We start from the raw sequence: 22,064 nt of genomic DNA, 5'->3' as shown, positions 1-22,064 counted from the left end.
GCTTAAATGACGATTAAGTCCTTGAGGAATCGCCGGTCTCTTTTTCGCTGGTCTTAGAAAAAGATGTGCATCCTTCCTTGAAGCTTGTAGAAGACGAAATGGGACTGTCTGGGAATTCGGGCGTCTTTAGCACGGGACGGGCGGATTTGGGCGGTCCTGGACGGGCGTCCAGAGGGTGAAGATGGGCGTCTTCTGGAGGTTCTGCCCGGGCGTCTTGTGGAGGAAGACGCTCGGATTGTGGGTGAGGGACGGGCGTCTTCAGGGTAATCCGCACGAATTGTCAGGCAGTTTCTTTCCTTCTTCTTTTCTTCCTTTTTCTTCATAAAATCTTTGAGGATTTCCTCGGGGATGCAAGGATCTTTTCTCATCATTTCCCATCTACTATAGTATGTACAAAGGCCTTCTAATCTTGTCTCTCCTTGATGCTTGGTCATTGAATTCAATCAATTTAGCCTCATTTTGCCATGAAAATGCAAGGTTTGCACTCCTTTCCTACCAAGGACACAAAACCTCAAAGAATATGCAAAACAAAGAACTAAAGACATTAAATGACCCAAATATGCACTAAAAAGCATGGGAACAAGGCTAATTCGGGGACTAAATATGCTCTAATTATGGTCACATCAAATATCCCCAAACCGAACCTTTGCTCGTCCCGAGTAAAGAGGTGACAAAGACTAGGACCATTATTTAATCTAACCTAATAACATAGCCGATATGAGACAATTAGCGGGTCTCACTCCGCCCCTTCAACTCACAACAAGACAACCATGAGGTAGGATGCCTTCTTGCAAGGCAAGGTGGGTCTTGCCAAAATGGCGACACATCCAAACATTAAGCACACAAAATCAAGTAATGGATGCATATACAAAAGAATAGCCACTTTCCTCATCTAAGTGGCGGAAATTATCTACAAGGGAAGCAATTCAAGGGTACACACTCCTTCATAGATGCAATTTCTTCAAACTACTAAGCCTAGAAGGATACCAATAAATCACCTCCAAGTTGTGTCAAGCTAGGGTACCTTTGTCCTCAATCGTTAAATGTTTTTGTCAAGAGTAGACTCCCTATGGCGTTAGAAACACTGAAGGATCGCGGAATTCCCCCTCTTGCCTAGACAAGAAGAAGGGTCGTCCCCTCTCTACCATGCACAAAAATGGATACGATGGATAAAGGGATCGATAGATATTTGAGTTTCATTTTGGGAGTTTGCTTTTGTTTTTGTTTTTTTTCCTCCCAATTTCTTGTGGCATATAACATTTGAGAACACTTTCTATTGCCATTTCTTTTGATTTTTGGCAATTCAACACTTGACAACTTTTAACTTTTCTTTGCATTTCTTTTGAACATTTTCAAAGTCACCCCATATGTAGTGAGGGTGCCTTATATTTGAAGCTTTAGGAGTCTATTTTTGCTCCTCTTTTCATTTGATGCATTTTGCAAACTTTCTTTCACTTTTCATTTCATTGAACTCAAATCAATTTCTTTTTGTGCTCATTCCCTTTTTGATGACAAAATGTATTGTAGAACATGGATGAATGATGGTTGCATGGTTTCAAGGGTCACCTTGGAATAAACGGTAGCCAAGGAGTTATCACACCACAAGGTACTCTTGACTAGGCCTTAATCCATGGGTCAAAGGATACTAGCATGACACATCCTAGGGTGTTTTACAAATATTCTAACAAGCAAAGTCTTAAAAAGAAAAAGCATCTACTAGGGCCTATATACACTTGTCAAGCTTCCCAAGTAGACGGTTTCACAAAATTTTTCTAACATGCAAACTACATGCTATGATGCAACTAGCATATAAACATCCTAATGCAAATGATTCTACCAACTAATATGACATATAAACTAAATACAAGTCCTAAGTTCACATTGTTATACCTCATCAATCAAAATAAAGCCACATAGTCATTAACATAAAGAGGAAAAAAGAGATTGGAAAGATCATACCATGCGGTCTTCATGATCCTCATGTCTCGGATGTGGCGTAGTCAATCAACGTGAACAAGGATAAAACAAACACAATATATACAATGATATATACATGACTACACTACAAAGGAAATGAACTTGTTTTTGGTTTTTCAAATTTTTCAAATTTTTATGGTTTTTCAAAATTTTTGGATTTTTTTTTTTTTGGATTTTTGAATAAAAGTTAAGTTAGAATTACCCATCCCCACACTAATATGGGCATTGTCCTCAATGGCCAAAATGATGGGAAATCATGCAAGCATGATGCATGAATTCTACACTAAATGCAAGCTATACTATACTACACTACATGATGCATGGGTTTTTGTTTATGACGGAGAGCGTAATTTAGATTACCTCCCGTTGCGTATGCATGTACTTCCCCAAACCGAGATAGACATTATTTCTAATGTCCTAAAGTTGGGAGTAGTTCATGCATACAAGATGCAATGCATGAAACTAAATTTGTCATTTTGGATTTTCAAAAGTGGGAACAATGAAATAAGAACACCTCAATGGGGCCGAGGTGTTAGTCCTCTATGTTGCTAGGACTCTCCAACCATAGACAAAGTCAAATAATGTACAAGTTAACAAAACATAAACTTCTTTCATGAAAATTTGAAAATAGAGAGAAGAGATGAGGAAACTTCACTTAAGCTTGAGATGGGTGCCTCACGCCCGCTCCATCAAGCTATGAAGAGATCCTCTAGAGATCGCCATCATCTCCCTCTAGATCACTATCCCATATTTCCTTAGATGCATCACTTGTATTCGGGTCCATGAACTCGTCCTCTTCACTTCCAAGCTCCACCGTGTCCCCTCTGCAAAAATTGTTGCTCCCTTCCTCTTGTCGCCCGTTTGCCCCTTCATTCCGAATTGGGGAAGAGTAAATCCATTTGTGCCCAAGAGGGAAATGCTCCCTCCTCACTAATATTTCCCTTATGAATCATATCGTGGTAATGAGGATAGAGTGCATAGTAATTGTCCACGGTAGCTTCATATTGTCGGAAGTGCAAATCTTGTAGAATTCCCGTTACAAAGTCATCACGGGGAAGGATAAAGGGGTTGGGATGGTTGTACGGTTGATAAGGAAATGGGTAGGGAGGCACTTTGATTTTCTCATCTTGAGGTTGTTGCTCTTGTTGTTGTTGTTGTTGGGGATTTGGAGGTGGTGGTGCTTGCCTTGCTTGGGTTGGGTTTGGAGGGATGAGGTAGGATGGGATTGGTGATAAAGGTCCTCTTCTTGGTGAGATTCTTGGTAGGCCGGTCATTGGCAGGTAGATTGGATCACTTCCTTTCGTTATCCACTTGATCCTTTTATCAACCCCCTCAAGGGTTATCCAATGATGATGAATAAGAAGAAGGTCTTCATTTATCCTTGTATTTCCGGAAAGAGGATCATACTCATTATTCTCATTGAATTTCGGATTGAAATGTTTGGCAATCATTGTAATGAGCCCTCCGTTAACAATGTGTCTCATCCCATCATCATCACCGTTCCTAAACTTTGCCCATTTTTCGAGTAGCACAAGAGGCGCATTGAAGCGGTACCCACCCCTTCCTTGGATATTTAGATAAGACTCCATGAACACAAGGTCAAGTTCGTTCACTATTGCCGGATCTCGGCGAGCAAGTAGAGTGCTGGAAAGGAACCGGTAAGTGAGTCTCAAAATAGGATTTTGAATGTGGAAAGCTAGACACTCCTTGATGTACATGAAATCTCGGCCGGTCATGGCCCTCCATAGGGGTGCAACACTATATCTCTTCGGTTTTGATGTCCGGTTAGGCGAGACATCGAGACCAAGAACATTAGCAAATTCCACTAGAGTCATCATTCTTGAAACACTTTCCAACCTAAATTCTATGCATATTGTTCTATTCAAGGTTGTAATCTTCAAGAAGCTCAAAAATTCAAGCACAAGGGATCGGTAAGTTTGCTCATGCATGTGGAAAAGGGTAGAGAGACCAAATAACTCAAAAAGAGCTTCCATTTGGTGATAAATCCCAAGTTTCCTTAAAGTATCATGACATAAAAACTTAGTAGGGAGAATGTTCTTACGAAGAAGCCGGTGGAAAACGAGTCTTTGCACATCATTGACGAATTCAACATTTGAGAAATCATCTAGCCTTGTAAGATCCACAATTTCTTCTTGCTCCCTTCTTAATGTGTTGATATGGGAGGTAGAAGAGCTTCCTCTTACCCTTGGTCTTCTCTTATCCCTAAAGGAAGATCCCTTTGGTGGCATTCTTTGATTGTTGAGCTGGAATTTTTGATTTGTTAAAGTATAGAGATGTTCTTTGTGGATTGAATGTTGCCTTTGGAACCCTAGAAAATTGGGGCTTTTTTATTTTGAGGGGTAAAGAGTGATTGGGATATGCTTTGGAGTCATAAGGAGGTGGGTTTTTATACTACAAGTGGAAGGAAAGGTGATGTGTCACAAATTGTGTGGTGGGGTGTAATAAAATTAGGAAACATCGGGGTTGATTTACCGCAGGAAGACGAGCGGATTCGAGCATAAGACGCTCGGATTCCAGCATTTCGGGACGAGCGGATTTAAGGGAAGACCCCCAGATTCTGTCAAAGTTGATTGTCCAAAAATATGACGCCGCCAAGACGAGCTTCTCGAGCCCAAGACGCTCGGATTTTCTGAAAGGAGACGGGCGTCTTTTCCCAAAGACGGGCGGATTCTGAGACAGTAACCTTTCTTAAAATGCACTGGCAAAAAGATGGGCGTCTTTTTTCAAAGACGGTCGGATTCCTCAGGACGAGCGTCTTCTCTGCTGGGACGCTCGGATTCTTCGACAGTCCCAAAATTTTCAATTTCACAGCCTAAGAGGACGGACGGATTCTGCCAAAGTTGCCCGGATTCCAGCAGGACGGGCGGATTCCAAGGAAGACGCCCGGATTCTTACTTGCGAATTTTCCTTTGATTTCCTTCCCTTTCATAAATGCTTCCCCACACTTGAAGATTGGTTCCTACCTTCATTCAAAATTCGTTAGTGACTCTCCCTCACTTATTCTCTTGGAAAGAATTTATTTTTATAATTAAAGGAATGTAATAAAATTATAAATACAAGCTAGAGGGTTAGTATATTTACAAGTGGTGGTTTAGGGAGGACTCCACCAAACTCTCCCTTTTGATGATTCTTTCAAGGATGAGAAGGCCCGAGGTAGGTGACCTCGACCTCTCCAATAAACGCTCCCTCATAGTATGGCTTTAACCTTTGACCATTGACCTTGAACTTGCTTCCATCTTCCGCCTTGATTTCAAAATCCCCATATTTTCCAACTTCGGTGATCACGTAGGGACCCATCCATCTAGAGTTCAACTTTCCCGGAAAAAGTCGGTAGCGGGAATTGAATAGAAGGACTTTATCCCCTTTGTGCAAGGCCTTTTGCTTAATCCTCTTATCATGGAGCAAATGTGTCCTTTCCTTGTAAATCTTGGCATTCTCATAGGATTGTAGTCGGAATTCCTCCAACTCTTGAATTTTAATCATCCTCTTTTGACCACTCAATTTGAGATCAAGGTTAAGTGCTCGGATTGCCCAAAAAGCTTTGTACTCCAATTCGATTGGCAAATGGCATGCTTTTCCATAAACAAGCTTGTAAGGGGAGGCTCCTATGGGAGTCTTATAGGCCGTCCTATAAGCCCAAAGAGCGTCATCAAGCTTTGTGCTCTAATCTTTTCGGGTCTTGTTTACAACTTTCTCAAGGATTTGCTTGATCTCTCTATTCGAAACTTCAACTTGACCGCTTGTTTGAGGATGATATCCCAAGCCGGTTCTATGTTGAACACCATACTTGGTCAAAAGAGATGCGAGTTTCTTTTCATGAAAATGCGTTCCTCCATCACTTATGATTTCTCTAGGAACTCCAAATCTTGGGAAGATTATTTTCTTGAAGAGCTTGGTGACCGTTTTTGCATCATCATTTGGAGTGGCAATTGCCTCTACCCACTTTGAGACGTAGTCTACGGCCACAAGGATATATTTATTCCCATTGGATGTCACAAACGGACCTTGGTAGTCGATCCCCCAAACATCGAAGATCTCCACCTCTAGTATGCCCCTTTGTGGCATTTCGTTCCTCCAAGAGATATTTCCCGTTCTTTGACAAGCATCACAATGAATGATGAATTCTCTTGTGTCTTGAAACATTGTAGGCTAATTTCGCCCGATTGGAGAATTTTTGCAATGGTCCTCCTTGCTCCATGGTGCCCACCGTAGGGTGATGAGTGACACCCTTCTAAGATTCCTTGGACTTCCCATTGAGGGATGCATCTCTGGTAGAGCCCATCACTACACTCTTTGTAGAGGTTTGGGTCATCCCAAAAGTACCTCTTTACTTCGAATAGGAACCTCTTTCTTTGGTTGTAGTTCAAATTTGGAGGGAGTACTCTTCCAACAATATAGTTGGCTTAATCGGCAAACCATGGAGTGATGTGCCTTTCAAGTTGTGTTTGAATGGCCATCAAAATATCGTCGGGAAATGAGTCATTGATCGGTGTTTCTCCTTGTTCATCATGAAACCGGATCCTTGACAAGTGATCCGCCACTAAATTTTCGGCTCCTTTCTTGTCTCTTATTTCTAAGTCAAATTCTTGAAGAAGCAAAATCCATCTCAACAACCTTGGTTTTGCCTCCTTCTTTATCAAGAGATGTCGGAGGACACGGTGATCCGAAAAGACAATCACCTTGGATACAAGTAAGTAGGAACGGAATTTGTCCAAAGCATAGACAATGGCAAGAAGCTCTTTCTCGGTGGTATCATAGTTCACTTGGGAGGGATCAAGAGTCTTGCTTATACAATAGATGGCATGAAGAGCTCTTCCTACCCGTTGGCCAAGAACCGCTCCAACGGCGTAGTTACTAGCATCACACATAATCTCGAACGGTAGTTCCCAATTTGGAGGTTGAATGATCGGTGCCGAGATTAGTGCTTCCTTGATTCTATTAAAGGCTTCAACACACTCATCAGTGAAATGGAATTGGGCATCTTTAAGCAAGAGTTGAGTGAGGGGTTTCACTATTTTTGAAAAATCTTTTATGAAACGGCGATAAAAACCCGCGTGACCGAGAAAACTTCTCACCCCTCTAACATTCACGGAAGGTGGGAGTTTCTCTATCACATCAACTTTAGCTTTATCGACCTCGATGCCCTTTTCCGAGATTAAATGACCCAAAATAATTCCTTCATTGACCATGAAGTGACACTTTTCCCAATTTAAAACAAGACTAACATCTTCACATTTTTGCAATACAAGAGAAAGATTATGCAAACATGAGTCAAAGTCCTTTCCATAAACGCTAAAATCATCCATAAAAACTTCCATTATGGCCTCTAGTTAGTCGGAGAAGACACTCATCATGCATCTTTGGAAAGTGGCGGGGGCATTACATAAACCAAAAGGCATCCTCCTATATGCAAAAGTACCATAAGGGCATGTGAAGGTGGTCTTATGTTGGTCATCCGGGTGTATAGGGATTTGGAAGAATCCCGAATACCCGTCAAGGTAACAAAAGAATTTGTTGGAGGCTAACCTCTCAACCATTTGGTCAATGAATGGTAGGGGGAAATGGTCCTTTCTTGTTGCGGAATTCAATTTTCGATAGTCAATATACATACGCCAACCGGTGATCTTCCTTGTGAGTATTAACTTATTCTTTTCGTTTGTCACCACTGTGGTACCTCCTTTCTTAGGTACCACTTGAACGGGGCTAACCCACAAAGAGTCCGATATGGGGTATATGATTCCCGCATCAAATAATTTCATAACCTCTCCTTTGACAACTTCTTGCATGTGGGGGTTTAATCTTCTTTGAGGTTGAATGGTAGGTCTATGGTCTTCCTATAGATGAATTCTATGCATGCAAAAGTTGGGACTTATCCCCTTAAGGTCATCTAGACTATAACCTATAGCCTTCTCATGTTGTTTCAACACATCAAGCAATTTTCCCAATTGGCTCTCATCAAGTCTATCATTAACAATCACGGGTTTGGTCTTTGATTCATCAAGGTAAGCATATTTCAAATTTGGGGGAAGGGGTTTCAAAGTAGGGGTTTTTACCTCACTTTCCTCCTTTGAAGGTTAATTGAGAATTTGTTCCATCTCCATTAGACATTCCATTCTCATGGCATATTCAACTTGTTCTTCATTCTCATCAATCTCATCACATTCGAATTCCATGACGGATTCCTCTTGTTCTTGAGCTTGTAAGATGTCTTCTAGGATGGATTGCTCATCCTCTATAGGTTGACATGCTTCCACAAGGATGTTATGTACTAATTCGGATTGTGTATGAGTGAGTTCTTTGTTAGCTAGAACGGCCTCAAAAAGATCTACCTCCAATTCCCAATACATATTTTTAGCCTCACTTGCTTCCAAGGCTTCCAATGCTTGCATGGGATATTTGAAGAAAGGTATACTTAAGTGGTCCTCTACAAAACAATCTATAAGGTCCATCTTGCAAAATATCGAACAACTTGAAAATAGTTAGAACAAACCTTGAGGAGTTTTACTTCCCCAAGGCAAAGAAAGACACAACTAATAACAATACAAGAAAATCTAAATCAAGTTAACACCGTCCCCGGCAACGGCACCATTTTTGGTCGTGATCCCTCGTGAGGGTTTAGTTTTCAGTACTTGTCGTTAGGAGAACCTAGACCAAAACACAATTTATAACTTCATAAACAACTCTACAATTAGTAAAGAGGCAAGTAAAGGTCGGATCCCAAGGGACGGGAATTGAGATGAGATTTCTATTGCAACTAGTGGTGTCTAAGGGTGTCACAATTTGGGGTTGGAGTAGAAGGTCACTAAACTAAATAGCAATGAAAGTAAACAAGCAAGATGAATTAAAAAGAGATGTAAACAATTGATAAAAGGCACTAGGGTGTCATGGGGTCATAGGGGATTCATGGGAATTGATCATACAAACATATTCTCAAATTATAAGCAAGCAATTATTGTTGTGATGGATCGAGTTGGTTTATATCTTACAATCCTAGGAAAGTTTGGGTCCCGGAGCCGAATCGATTAGATTGTACAACACCTACGAGTCGACTTAATCTTCCCTACTCAACAATATGCATGGTCTAATGAGACTCGAGTTGGTTTATGTCTTACAAGTCTCATTGAAAAGATAGGTGGTGGGTAAAAAATGAAAAGATTCATAGGCTCGCATTTCATCAAACATAACATGTGCATAAGTTGAGATCACAACAAGCAAGCAAATAAACTATGAAAGCATATTAATTTAAGCATGAATCATTCCCCTTGTTTGTTTCCCCTAATTACCCATTAACCCTAGCTAAGGAAACTACTCACTCATTATCATGTTGAACATACTAGCAAGGTTGTCAATCATACCAACAAAGTGAAACATGATGAATAAATGAAAGTGATTAACAATAATTAAAAAGAGATTAAGAGAATTATACCTACTAATGATTCCAATAATAAAGCAAAGAATAAAAGAAGTACTTGATGCTTCATTGGAAGGTTGTCAATCTCCCAATAATAATCCAAATAATCTTCAATTACCCAAAATAAAGGATGAACAAGAGTGAGATTAAGGAAATAAAACTTGTATTAAAACTTGATTAAATGTTGATTACAAGATTAAAGAGAGATTTGATTTATATTAACTACACTAAAGATTGCTAAGAAGAACATCCTCTTCTAATTAGACTAATGGGGTATTTATAGTGGGGATTAGGTACATAAATTAGGGTTTACTAAGGGCTTAAATGACGATTAAGTCCTTGAGGAATCGCCGGTCTCTAGGGAGACTCCGGTCTCTTTTTCGCCGGTCTTAGAAAAAGATGTGCATCCTTCCTTGAAGCTTGTAGAAGACGAAATGGGACTGCCTGGGAATCCAGGCGTCTTTAGCACGGGACGGGCGGATTTGGGCGTTCCTGGACGGGCGTCCAGAGGGTGAAGACGGGCGTCTTCTGGAAGTTCTGCCCGGGCGTCTTGTGGAGGAAGATGCTCGGATTGTGGGTGAGGGACGGGCGTCTTCAGGGCAATTCGCATGGATTGTCAGGCAGTTTCTTTCCTTCTTCTTTTCTTCCTTTTTCTTCATAAAATCCTTGAGGATTTCCTCGGGGATGCAAGGATCTTTTCTCATCATTCCCCATCTACTATAGTATGTACAAAGGCCTTCTAATCTTGTCTCTCCTTGATGCTTGGTCATTGAATTCAATCAATTTAGCCTCATTTTGCCATGAAATTGCAAGGTTTGCACTCCTTTCCTACCAAGGACACAAAACCTCAAAGAATATGCAAAACAAAGAACTAAAGACAATAAATGACCCAAATATGCACTAAAAAGCATGGGAACAAGGCTAATTCGGGGAATAAATATGCTCTAATTATGGTCACATCACGTAGATTATATTTGAACATTAAATGTAATCACTAGCTTTAGAGAAATGACTCTTCTTCGCATGATCAGCGATAGTTTCATGGCAATCGTTGTGGTCGAACATTAATAATGTGCATATATATTTGTATCGTAATACTTTAAGCACGCTCCGCTGCAAAACAGAAGCCAACAATTAACGAGATAGGCAAGACAAAATGAACATGAACTTCTTAAAAATAAGAACCAACACTCACATCATTTTTCATCAGGCCACATTTCCAAGAGATTAATCCCATAAATGTTTCCATGTGTCTCATTGTGTATATACCACAGTCATCAACATTGTAGTTATTTCTCCAACTAAGATTTGCAACAATGGGATCCATAGCCAACACGACGTTGCTAGAGTCAGACGTTCTTGGGTTCTCACCCAAAAACCTTCCAAGAGCATCAATCAATGACAAAACATTTTAAAGCAGTGTTAAGCGCGACTAATAGTCCCAATTCAATAGAACAACAAAAATGTGTCAAATTCAAACATACCGTTAACAGTGGAGATACACCATATTTCTTGATGGCATCTTCATCTGAGAGTGAGTTGTCAAGAATGACAAAACGCTTCCTCACTAGGTCAACCACGTATAAGAAGAAGTGTTTCTCATGTACAATTGGGAAAAAAACTTAAATTATAAAACAAAGGACGTACAACCATAAGTACAGTCAAACTCTTGGGAGGGAACATTTTGGCTAATCGTGAGGCACATGTATAAAATGAGAACGATACATTGCAATATAAAGTGACCTCATTTAATACAAACGCAAAGAAAATTGCCTTTGAGTCAAGCAGTTGAATCAAGCAGTTGCAATAAAAAAAAAGCAGAATGCAGACATGGAATGATAGTATGAATCAAGTTCTATGTTCCCAACGTGTGCATATAGTTGCAACTGCACTTATGCATATTGGATATTCCCCACGTTGAGAAATTACAACATTAACATTGTGAATGTTTAAAAAGTACATTTAGAACGTTTAGAAAGTACATTGAGAAATTACAATATTAACATTGAGAAATTACAACAATGACCAATTAGAAATACTGTAACTTGACCTAGTTTGTACATTATGAATGTTGAAAAAGTACATTTACAACGTTTAGAAAGTACATTGAAAAATTATAACATTAACATTGTGTTAAATGGCCATTTATCCTAATTTGACCTAATCTGAACTTTTTTAATATAAAATGGGTATATACAAGTTGAGGTTCAAACGGGTTTAGTAGTTGGAATAAAACAAAAAAAGAATGGACTTATGGGATAATAGTATGACTCAATTTTTTATAAATGCAATACAACAATGGCAAAGAAAATTGTAAAGTATTTCAAGCGAACAATAGCAACTTACGAGTGCGATTGAAGTTATGTCTATTCCCGGGAAAAGCTGCAACTCCATTTTTACACGAGCCTCGAACAATTCATAAATATTTTCATCGCTTAAACCTGGGCTGGGTTTCACTAATACAGTCTGCATGAGAAAGTAACGAAAGAGGGAAGTACAATATTTCAAAATACATACTACACACAGCGTTTAAGATCATATGTTCAAAAGAGTGTATGTAAATGTACTTATATGCACAAGCGTGGTAAAAAAGAACCGCTTCGGAGTACCAAGATTATTTTCTTCCTCTTCACAATTCAAATATGATGACCAACAATCAATTACAACACTCGAAATATGTTCAGGTGGCTTTAATGACCACAAATGCATTCGCATTGCAAAATAAGTCTTGTACGAATATAAGTCCTCACTAGAGCAAAAAAAAAGGAAACAAGGAAAAATATATCAAATTACTTGTTAGGTGTTAAACAGAAATGTTAATTTAACAAGTTCACATTTTAGATTACCTGGACCGACGATTGTTAGTGCCCCGGTCACTGAAAACATATTCAGCCACTTGAAGGTGCACCGTAGTAAGTGATGTTAACACATTGGTGTCATCTTGGATAGCAGAAAACAGCAGATCAAAACGAGATGACAGTTGCTTGTTGCTGGATAGAGGTATATAGGTAGGACTTGCCATGAAATGAATCATTTTGGCACGTGGAGAAGATTCACCAGTGACAGAGCGATCCAGTTTAACCCCTTTAGCTGCGGCTAACCTTGCCTCACTCTCAGCAAAGTCTTTCTCCACTTAGCACATTGTTCTATGTGTTTAGCACGAGCAAGTTTCAATTTGTACGCTTTCTCGGCTGTATTTGCTACAGCAATAAACTGTTCATCTTCCTCCAGTGTGCTGGATTCCCACGGCGGTGCACATGACACATCTTCGGTACCACCACCATATGTCAAATATACAAATTCAGTTGCTGAATGGGCCTGTTTGACACAGTCTCGCCTGGGAAACATTGCAAACCAATCGCGTATTTCTCATCTAACACAACCATATCTTCCATGACTCTTTTTGCTGAAGTAGTGTAGTTATCTGCAAACTCCTGGACAAGGGACAGTATAATTAATGCCAAGGCGCATCTCAGTTTGCAAAGCAGCACATTAACAAATCCAATAATTTAAAGATACATATTTAGTGCTATGAAGGTACATTTGGAATAATAATCGAAAAGGTGCGTATGTAAACAACCACATATAACAAGAAAATATTTCAAAGTGAATCTTGAAAAGGAATAGTGAATATTTCGAGAATCAATGGATATACCTCTGGAGACGAGTACGAAATTGGAGATTTTGTATCAGTACAAACATCCCTCGACACGATCCGTACTTTTTCAACCACTTTTCTACGTGGATGAGAAAATCTAATTCTTTCCATCAGTCGACTTTTTACACGACCAAGACCAAACTGACCAGCTTCTATCTCCTGCTTTTCCCTTGAGAAAAGTGCAACTGATGTCCAATTCAAAAGAGTATAGTAATCTCTTTTTACGAATCGTTTTTTCATGGACAACACGGTCAACATAAACAAGCTGCAAGTAAAAACAGGATTATGATTGGCAAATGGTAGGTTTTAAAACCATAATAACTTACAATAGATGTAACACAGAAGATTTGTACCATTAGAAACAGGAGAGGTCCACCAAAGTGATTCTTCTTCCGCTTTTTCACCCAATCCTTTGTGTTAAACCGTAAACTCTCTATAACAAATTGACACCAATGGAGCTGACCAATGGCAGACACATTCCTCTGCGATTTTAGTACATGGTGATTGACGAATGGCTTCTGATTGTTTCGCATTAACAAAGATACAGCAAGCACCACAAAATTAATATTAAATTGATCACTGTAATCATCATGCCAAATAATGTGCTCTGCAAGGGTCTTGATATCCACTTGACCATCAACATGAAATTGAGCTTTCCAATGCGCATAAAACGCGTCACATTCTGCATCTTCGTCACTAGAGCATGAAAGTAAAATAGGTTTTCCTCCAATTGGGAGGCCAACAGCATCATGGATACAAGAAGCAGACACACGAAAGCGCTGTTTATCAGGTAGAATGATGAAATCAGAATACGGGTTGTAGTTCTCAATTAAACAATAACCTAGGCGTAAAGGAAACCTTGTAACCCTTAGCCAGAATAATGAAGAAAAACCAATCTCTTCCAGAGCGCACCATTGATTGTAATCAAGGTGTCGCAGGATATCAACAAAACTTTTAGGTGACATCCGGGTGGTAATACGGGAGAACATTGGAGTAGGATCATCAACAGTAGGACTGAGGTTGTTCAACCTCGGAGAAATATGGCGTGTAACAGTTCTAGGATCGCCTTTGCGCTTCAATAACTGAAAGTAGATTTGCATGTAATATTAATGAGTTGTGTTGTGTTGTACACATTTCAAGAAGAAATGTCCTATCAGTTTTATTGAAATGTGCATTATCTACAACAATAATGTGCACGCAATTATGACCTTTTGCATGTGGTCTTAAATTGATGCAACTTAGGTTAAAAGTACTTAAAATTCAACAAAAGTCCAAAAAAAGCAAAAATTAGGTCAAACAAATCGAAATTTACAAGGAAGTTACGAAATCAACAAACAATGCGACAGATATAAATTCTGATAGCATGCAAATGAAAACGTAAATTTCGATTTTAACAACAATACTGAACTCAAATTTCATCAATAAATGAATAATCCGGCAAAATGAACATAAGAAACATTTATTTAGGTTACATTAGAGTTACATAAAACGGACTAAATAAATTAAGGACGAAATCGAAAAAAGCTTGAAGCTAAACAGTATATACCTTCATGATGAAATAGGTAAGAGAAAATCCAACAGAAATATGAAAATGCAACTCTACAGAGAATAAGAAAACAGAAATAGTTGAAAGGTTAACAAAGAAGGTCGGAATCCAAGGTTGAAAGCTTAACGAAGCTAAACAGTATATACCTTCATGATGAAATAGGTAAGAGAAAATCCAACAGAAATATGAAAATGCAACTCTACAGAGAATAAGGAAACAGAAATAGTTGAAAGGTTAACAAAGAAGGGGCATGATAAGAGAGAAAGTTAGAGAGGGAATATTCTCTGATTTTTAGGCATCAACTGTTTCGAAGCAATGGCTCGGAAAAAAGCTACGTCTCATCCTGCTGTAATGGACAAAAATACTAAATCAAATAAAAATAATAGTTCATCATCTAATAATAATAATAGTAGTAATAATTCAAATATTAATTAATTACAACAAATTAATTCTAGTAACAATAACATGGCGGAATCCTCGATTCAGGTTGAAACCCTTGATATTGAAATTGAGCAAGTTAGGCAAGAGGTTGAGGAGATGATACAGGCAAAAGTGAAGAAGGTTCTAATTGATGGGCTTGTACTCTCGGATAATCCTGATGATTGGGTTGAGGTTTCTAATGGGAAGAAGAAATCTTCGCCTCATCTGGAACCGATTGTTGAAGATGTTGCTGAGGAAGCTGAGGCTCAACCTAGCATCTTAAAGCTGTTAATGGAAGATGTCCAGGAGGAAATTGCATATTGGAAATTGGCAATATATGGGTATGTGATGGGGGCAAATCCACCACGAGAAGTTTTGGAAGAATTTCTGAGAAGAATCTGGGCACCATATGATATATCCAAGATTTCATTCCTTCCTAATGGACTATTTGTGGTAAGATTTGCCAAGGCTGAGCACCATAAATTAGTTCTTGCTAATGGTATGTTCTTATTTGATGGAAACCCAATTGTGATTAAACCCTGGGACCCTGCTACTCGAATTTCTAAGATTTATGTTATGAAGGTTCCTATATGGGTCAAATTAGTTGGTTTGGATCTTAAATTATGGGGGGCAAAATGTTTAGAGAAGTTATCTAGATTAATTGGGCGATTTATTCGTATTGATGATTCTACTCTATATAAGACTCTCTTAGGTTTTGCTAGAACTATGGTTGAGGTTGAGATTAACCAGCACTTTCCGACCAAAATTAGGTTTGAAGATGATATGGGGGTGGAAGTTACTGTGCCTATTGAGTATGACTGGTTACCCATTACCTGTCAACAATGCAAAGGAATTGGCCACCGTACTAATGCTTGCAGGAAGAAATTAGTGAGGGCTGGGAGACCTAGTCAGCAACCACAGAGACAGGTTGGGAGGCCTAAAGTGAATAATACACAGTCTTACCTGAATCCTAAGGATTTCCCTCCTCTTCCTAAAGAGGCTGGTGTCCTTCCTGGCCCAGGTTTGAGGACTACACCTGGACCACCTATTCTGGCTACCCCAATTGTTACTCCAGTGCCTGCACATGTTCAGAGTTCTAAATTTACCCCTGCTAGAATAATAATCAGGATTACTCGTCATGAATCTAGGGTGGTAAATGGAACTGAAGGAGCATTCACAACGAATTTTAATGCTCAATTGGCTGGAGCTACTGATGATGCTGAAATGGTTGATAAAGGAGGGGGAGGAGTAGCCTCTTCTTCCCATGTTTAAATTTGCAGTATGGAATATAAGGGGCCTGAATAGTGTTCTTAAACAAAAAGATATCAAGTGGTTTCTTCATCAACATGATGTTGATCTATTTGGGCTCCTAGAGACCAGGGTAAAACCTGGGTCTCTAAATAGAGTAATTAATCAGGTGTGTCATAATTGGAGTTTTGCTACTAATACTAATGTACACTCAGGAGGTAGAATCTGGGTTATGTGGAAATCAAATAGTTTAGAGGTGGATGTAGTGGAATATGATGCTCAATATATTCATCTTCATGTTAAGGTTAAACATACTGGCCAGTTGTTTGCAGTTACTTATGTCTATGGTTTTAAAAAAATTGAAGAGAGGATACCACTCTGGCAAGCTCGAATTAGGTTGTATGGTGGTGGCCCGTGGGTGGTCTTAGGAGATTTTAATAATGTGTTGTATGCTAATGAAAGATTGGGTAAAACTGTCAAGGATGATGAGATGATGCCTTTCCAATCTACTCTGAACTGCTGTGATTTGCAAGATATGAAGTCTACAGGTGCATTTTTTACATGGAACAATAAACAACCTAGTGCTACTAGGATGTTTAGTCGTATTGATAGAGTACTTGTTAATAGTGACTGGATTGCTCAATGGCCTGATTGGAGTGCACACTTTTATCCTGAAGGGACCTTTGATCATTGCCCCTGCATTATTTCCTATGGTATGAGTGGTGGAAATGGACATAAGAAGCCTTTCAAATTCTTTAATATGTGGACTAAAGTCCCTGAATTCCATAGCATATTGGAGAAAGGCTGGGACTTAACTGTTAGTGGGACTGCTATGTTCAAAGTTGTTACTAAACTCAAAATACTGAAGCCATTACTGAAGAATTTAAATAGAGACATGTTTTCTGACATAGAGAGAAATGCTGATGTGGCCTATCATCTGTTACTTGACTATCAGCTTCAGCTTCAGAAGGATCCTACTAACAAGAGTCTCATGGATATGGAAAGGCAGATTAGGGAATCATACTATTTCCTGGCTGATGTTAGAGATGATTTCCTCAGACAAAAATCTAAATGTGCCTGGGTAAAATATGGGGATTCTAATTCTGGTTTATTTCACCAGGCTATTAGGAAGAGGCAGGTCCAAAATAAAGTTCTTTATATTGAGAATAGTATGGGTCAGGAATGTAAGGAGCCTAGTGAGGTTTTGCAGGCATTTGTGGATTATTATTCTGATCTCCTTGGCAACAATGCTCCTACAAGTAACTTTTACAAACAGGTGGTGAGGCAAGGTAAATTGGTGGATCCTGCTGATTGAGAGGAAATGTGCAAGGTACCCAGTGAACTTAAAATCAAGCAGGCATTATTTTCCATTCCTGATGATAAAAGCCCAGGTCCTGATGGTTTCACAAGTTGTTTTTTTAAGGCTGGGTGGGAGACTGTTAAGGGAGATATTTGTCTAGCTGTGCAGGACTTCTTTATTCATGGAAAAATGTTGAAGCAAATCAATTGCACCAACCTGGTATTACTTCCTAAAGTTGAGAGTCCTAAATCAGTTAGAGAGTTTAGGCCAATTGCATGTTGTAATACTATTTATAAGGTTATATCCAAGGTTCTGTGCACTAGATTAAGTGGAAGCCTTACCAGCATTATTAATCCAGCTCAGTGTGCTTTCATAAAAGGAAGAAGTATTTTGGGAAACATACTCATCAGTCAAGACTTAGTGAGAATGTATGCTAGGAAGAGTATCTCAGCTAGGTGCTTGATGAAAGTTGACTTGGGGAAAGCATATGATTCAATTGAATGGATCTTTGTTCAACAAATTCTAGAAGCTCTCAATTATCCTCCTAAGTTGGTTAATTTGATTATGCAGTGTGTGAGAACTCCTAGCTATTCCATTGTTCTAAATGGCCAGGTTCATGGGTTTTTCAAAGGATGCAGAGGTTTGAGACAAGGGGATCCAATGTCTCCCCTTCTCTTCACTATCTGCATGGAGTATCTAAGCAGACTTCTTGCTTTGGTTGGTAGGATGCCTAGCTTCAAATTCCATCCATTGTGTAAGAACCTCAAGCTGACCCATCTTATGTTTGCAGACGACTTACTCATGTTCTGTAAAGGTGATCTTAAATCTGTGTTCACTGTTATGGATATGTTTTAGAAGTTCTCTAATGCTTCTGGATTATCTATAAACTCTGATAAGTCTGACTTTTACTGCAATGGCATTAAAGCTGATACTGTACAGATACTTCTCCATGGCACTGGGTTTAAGAAATGGGTGCTTCCATTTAAATATTTGGGAGTTCAAATTTCTCATAGGAAACTTACTAAAGCTGATTGCAATATGTTGGTGGATAGAATGATTAAGAGGATCAGAGGGTGGAACAGCAGGAAAATTTCATACTCAGGCAGATTGATTTTGGTTAAGTCTGTCCTCTCCACTATTCATAATCACTGGTCTCAGATTTTTGTTCTGCCTGTGGGTGTCATAGATAGAATACAAGCATTATGTAGGACTTTTCTCTGGGAAGGTGAGGACAAGTACTCTAAAGCTCCCTTAGTGGCTTGGAATATTCTTTGTAAAGGTAAAAAGAATGGGGGTTTGGGTATAATTGACAGTAAACTGTGGAATGTGGCAACCATTGGAAAGTTGGTCTGGTGGATTGCTAGTAAATCACATCACCTCTGGATCAGATGGATTAATAAAATATATCTAAAAGGCACTCACTGGATGACTTATAGACCTACTGCTTACAGTTCCTGGGCTTGGCGTAAGATCTGTGAAGTAAAAGAAACACTTAAAAATGGATACATTAATGGCAAATGGCGTGGCAGTGATCAATGTTATACTATTGCTGATGGTTACAGATGGCTAATGCAGGAACCTACTCTAAAAGTTCCCTGGTACAATCTGGTATGGAATAGATACAATGTCCCAAAATACAGCTTCATTATTTGGCTCATACAGCATCAGAGACTTCTCACTTTGGATAGACTCCACAGGATGGGGATAGCTGATAATACTGATTGTTTTCTTTGTGGTGTGGAAATGGAGACTCATGAACATTTATTTCAGGCGTGTATTTTTGCAAGGCAATGTTTTCAAAGAGTAGCTCACTGGTTGGGAATTCCTGGTACTGCACTTTTAGATTGGAAGAAATTTATTCGTTTGAAATGTCCATCTATGTTCAGAAGACAAATTGCTATGGCAGCTATGGTGAGCACGTGTTATCATATCTGGCACAATCGAAATATCTCTAGATTGGAGGGGTATGTCATGCATCCTGGCAAGATAGCTCAACTGGTACAAACTGACTGCAAACAACGTATGGTTAGTGTTCATCAGGGTTCTATGAAGGTTGATGATAAGTCCTGGTGTACAAAGATAGGATTCTTATAATGATGTTAATTTTGTTACATACTAATATATTATAGGAGTTAGATTTGATTAGTTGAAAGTGGGGAAACAGTTGTAAATTGGATATTTTTGAGCTTAATACTACTTACATTCCACCGAAAAAAGAAAGCTTAACGAAGAAGCGCGAGGTAAATTTCAGGAAAAAAGAAAGACAAAGCTTAAGGAAGAAGCGCGTTATATGCCCTTAGATTAGCCGCGTCAGACAAGATCCAACGATTGACGCGCGTTCTCACCGTTCTCACGCTTGTGCCATTCTCATATGATCCAAAATCTAATAATAATACTAATAATAGTAGTAGTAGTAGTAGTAGTAGTAGTAGTAGTAGTAGTAGTAGTAGTAGTAGTAGTAGTAGTAGTAGTAGTAATAGTAGTAGTAGTAATAATAGTAGTAGTAGTAGTAATAATAATAATAGTAATAATAATAATAATAATAATAATAATAATAATAATAATAATAATAATAATAATAATAATAATAATAATAATAATAATAATAATAATAATAATAATAATAATAATAATAATAATAATAATAATAATAATAATAATAATAATAATAATAATAATAATAATAATAATAATAATAATAATAATAATAATAATAATAATAATAATAATAATAATAATAATAATAATAATTTTGAGAGGAGAGGAGAGGAGAGGGAGAAACGACAGGAGAGGCGATCACCCATCATCGATCTTGCTGCCACGCCGAACGGCCACCTCACGTCGCCGCCGGCCAACCTTCACCGCCGACCTCCTCACGACGCCGTCGTCATTGACTATCCTGCTGTTTTTCTGTTAGGGCATTTCAGCGATAGGGTTTTTGTCTTGGTTCTTGTTTGTCATTTTGTCGGCCGTCTTTGCTCTTTTGTGTTGTGGGTCATCTATTCCGTTCATCTGCAACAGCGTGGTGCCAGTGGTCTGGTGTTTGCCGGCCGTTGCCTTGGGTTTGTTGATCGGAGTTTTGCGGGTTTTCGGTGAGCGAGTTTCTGCCTTTTTTTTTTGCAGTTCTCTTGTACTGCCATTGCCTTTGCCGGAGAGGGCCTCAACTGAGGTTGAGTTTTCGTTGTAGGTGTGTCGCTTTTGCTTGGTTTTGCTTTTCTTTTGTTTTTCGCTGTTGTTTTTGGTTCGTCGAGCATTAGCTGCGTTTTTGGGTGGCAGTTGCGGCCTGGGTGTGGTGGCTGCCCTTGCTGCTGCTATTGGCTGTCGGGATTGGTTTCTTTTCCTGGTGGTTGGTCTGGAGTGGTGTTGGCCGGTTATTGAAGATTAGTAACGGTAGTTTTTTGCCATTTTTAAGCTGTTGTTTTTTGCCTGCCACTGTTGGGTTGTCGCTGTTTGTGGGTGCTGCCCCTGCCTCGGTCTTTTGTGGTGGCTGCTCGATTCAGGACTTGGTGCGGGTTGCTGCTCTTTGCTTACAACTTGGTGCCTTGGCTTCATGCCTGAGCTTGTGCGGTACCATTGTCCTTTTTCGGGTCTTCATGCGTGTCGGGAAGGTTTTGGTAAGGGCCTAACTAAGGCTACATGGCAGAAACATTTTCAGGACCGACATTGTCATAATGGTGCGTTGGAACTTACGCGTCAGACTCTTACTGATAGTTCGACTGTTTATTTCAATGCCGAGAGTACTTTGAGACGGATAGGGCTCGGGTTGTGTGGGGTGTGCTTTAAAACCCGTACCACTCGCACTAGATGTCGGCATAGTCGGGGTGATATTGTGGTGCCTACGGAGTGTGTTGATGGCCTCTACAGCTGATCGGTTCGTTTCGTATTCACAAATAAATAGATGTGGTCGTTGGTCACGGTCGAATCAAAACACAATTTATAGCTTAACAAGCAACTCTACAATTAGTAAAGAGGCAAGTAAAGGTCGGATCCCAAGGGACGGGAGTTGAAATGAGATTTCTATTGTAACTAGTGGTGTCTAAGGGGTGTCACAAATTGGGTTGATGTAGAAGGTTACTAAACTAGAATAACAATGAAAATAAACAAGCAAGATGAATTAAAGGGGTGTAAACAATTGATTAAAGGCACTAGGGTGTCATGGGATCATAGGGGAATCATGGGATATGATCATACAAACATGTTCTCAAATTATAAGCAAGCAATTATTGTTGTGATGGATTGAGTTGGGTTATATCTCCCCTACTCAACAACATGCATGGTCTAATGAGACTCGAGTTGGGTTATGTCTTACAAGTCTCATTGAAAAGATAGGAGATGATAGTAAATGCAAGGATTCATAGGCTTAGCATTTCATCAAATATAACATGTGCATGAGTTGAGATCAAAACAAACAAGCAAATAAGATATGAAAGCATATTAATTTAAGCATGAATCATTCCCCATGTTGGTTTCCCTTAATCACCCA

The 22,064-nt window shown here is 39.2% G+C and overlaps 1 protein-coding gene across 1 annotated transcript; it reads left to right on the top strand.

Moving 5' to 3' along the window:
• The first annotated feature begins 16,513 nt into the window (after positions 1–16,513).
• On the top strand, positions 16,514–17,596 carry LOC141651553 (uncharacterized). The gene has a single exon (XM_074459258.1). The coding sequence runs from the start codon at positions 16,514–16,516 to the stop codon at positions 17,594–17,596; it is 1,083 nt and encodes a 360-aa protein (XP_074315359.1).
• Positions 17,597–22,064: the final 4,468 nt, after the last annotated feature.

The sequence above is a fragment of the Silene latifolia genome, chromosome 4 (assembly GCF_048544455.1).
Source record: "Silene latifolia isolate original U9 population chromosome 4, ASM4854445v1, whole genome shotgun sequence".
NCBI classification, from domain to species: Eukaryota; Viridiplantae; Streptophyta; class Magnoliopsida; order Caryophyllales; family Caryophyllaceae; genus Silene; species Silene latifolia.
This window is presented reverse-complemented; position numbering and strand designations above follow the sequence as displayed.

What these genes read in the sequence shown, in the direction of transcription:
- LOC141651553 (XM_074459258.1), top strand. Translation starts at nt 16,514, where the DNA reads ATGTGGAAATCAAATAGTTTAGAGGTGGATGTAGTGGAATATGATGCT.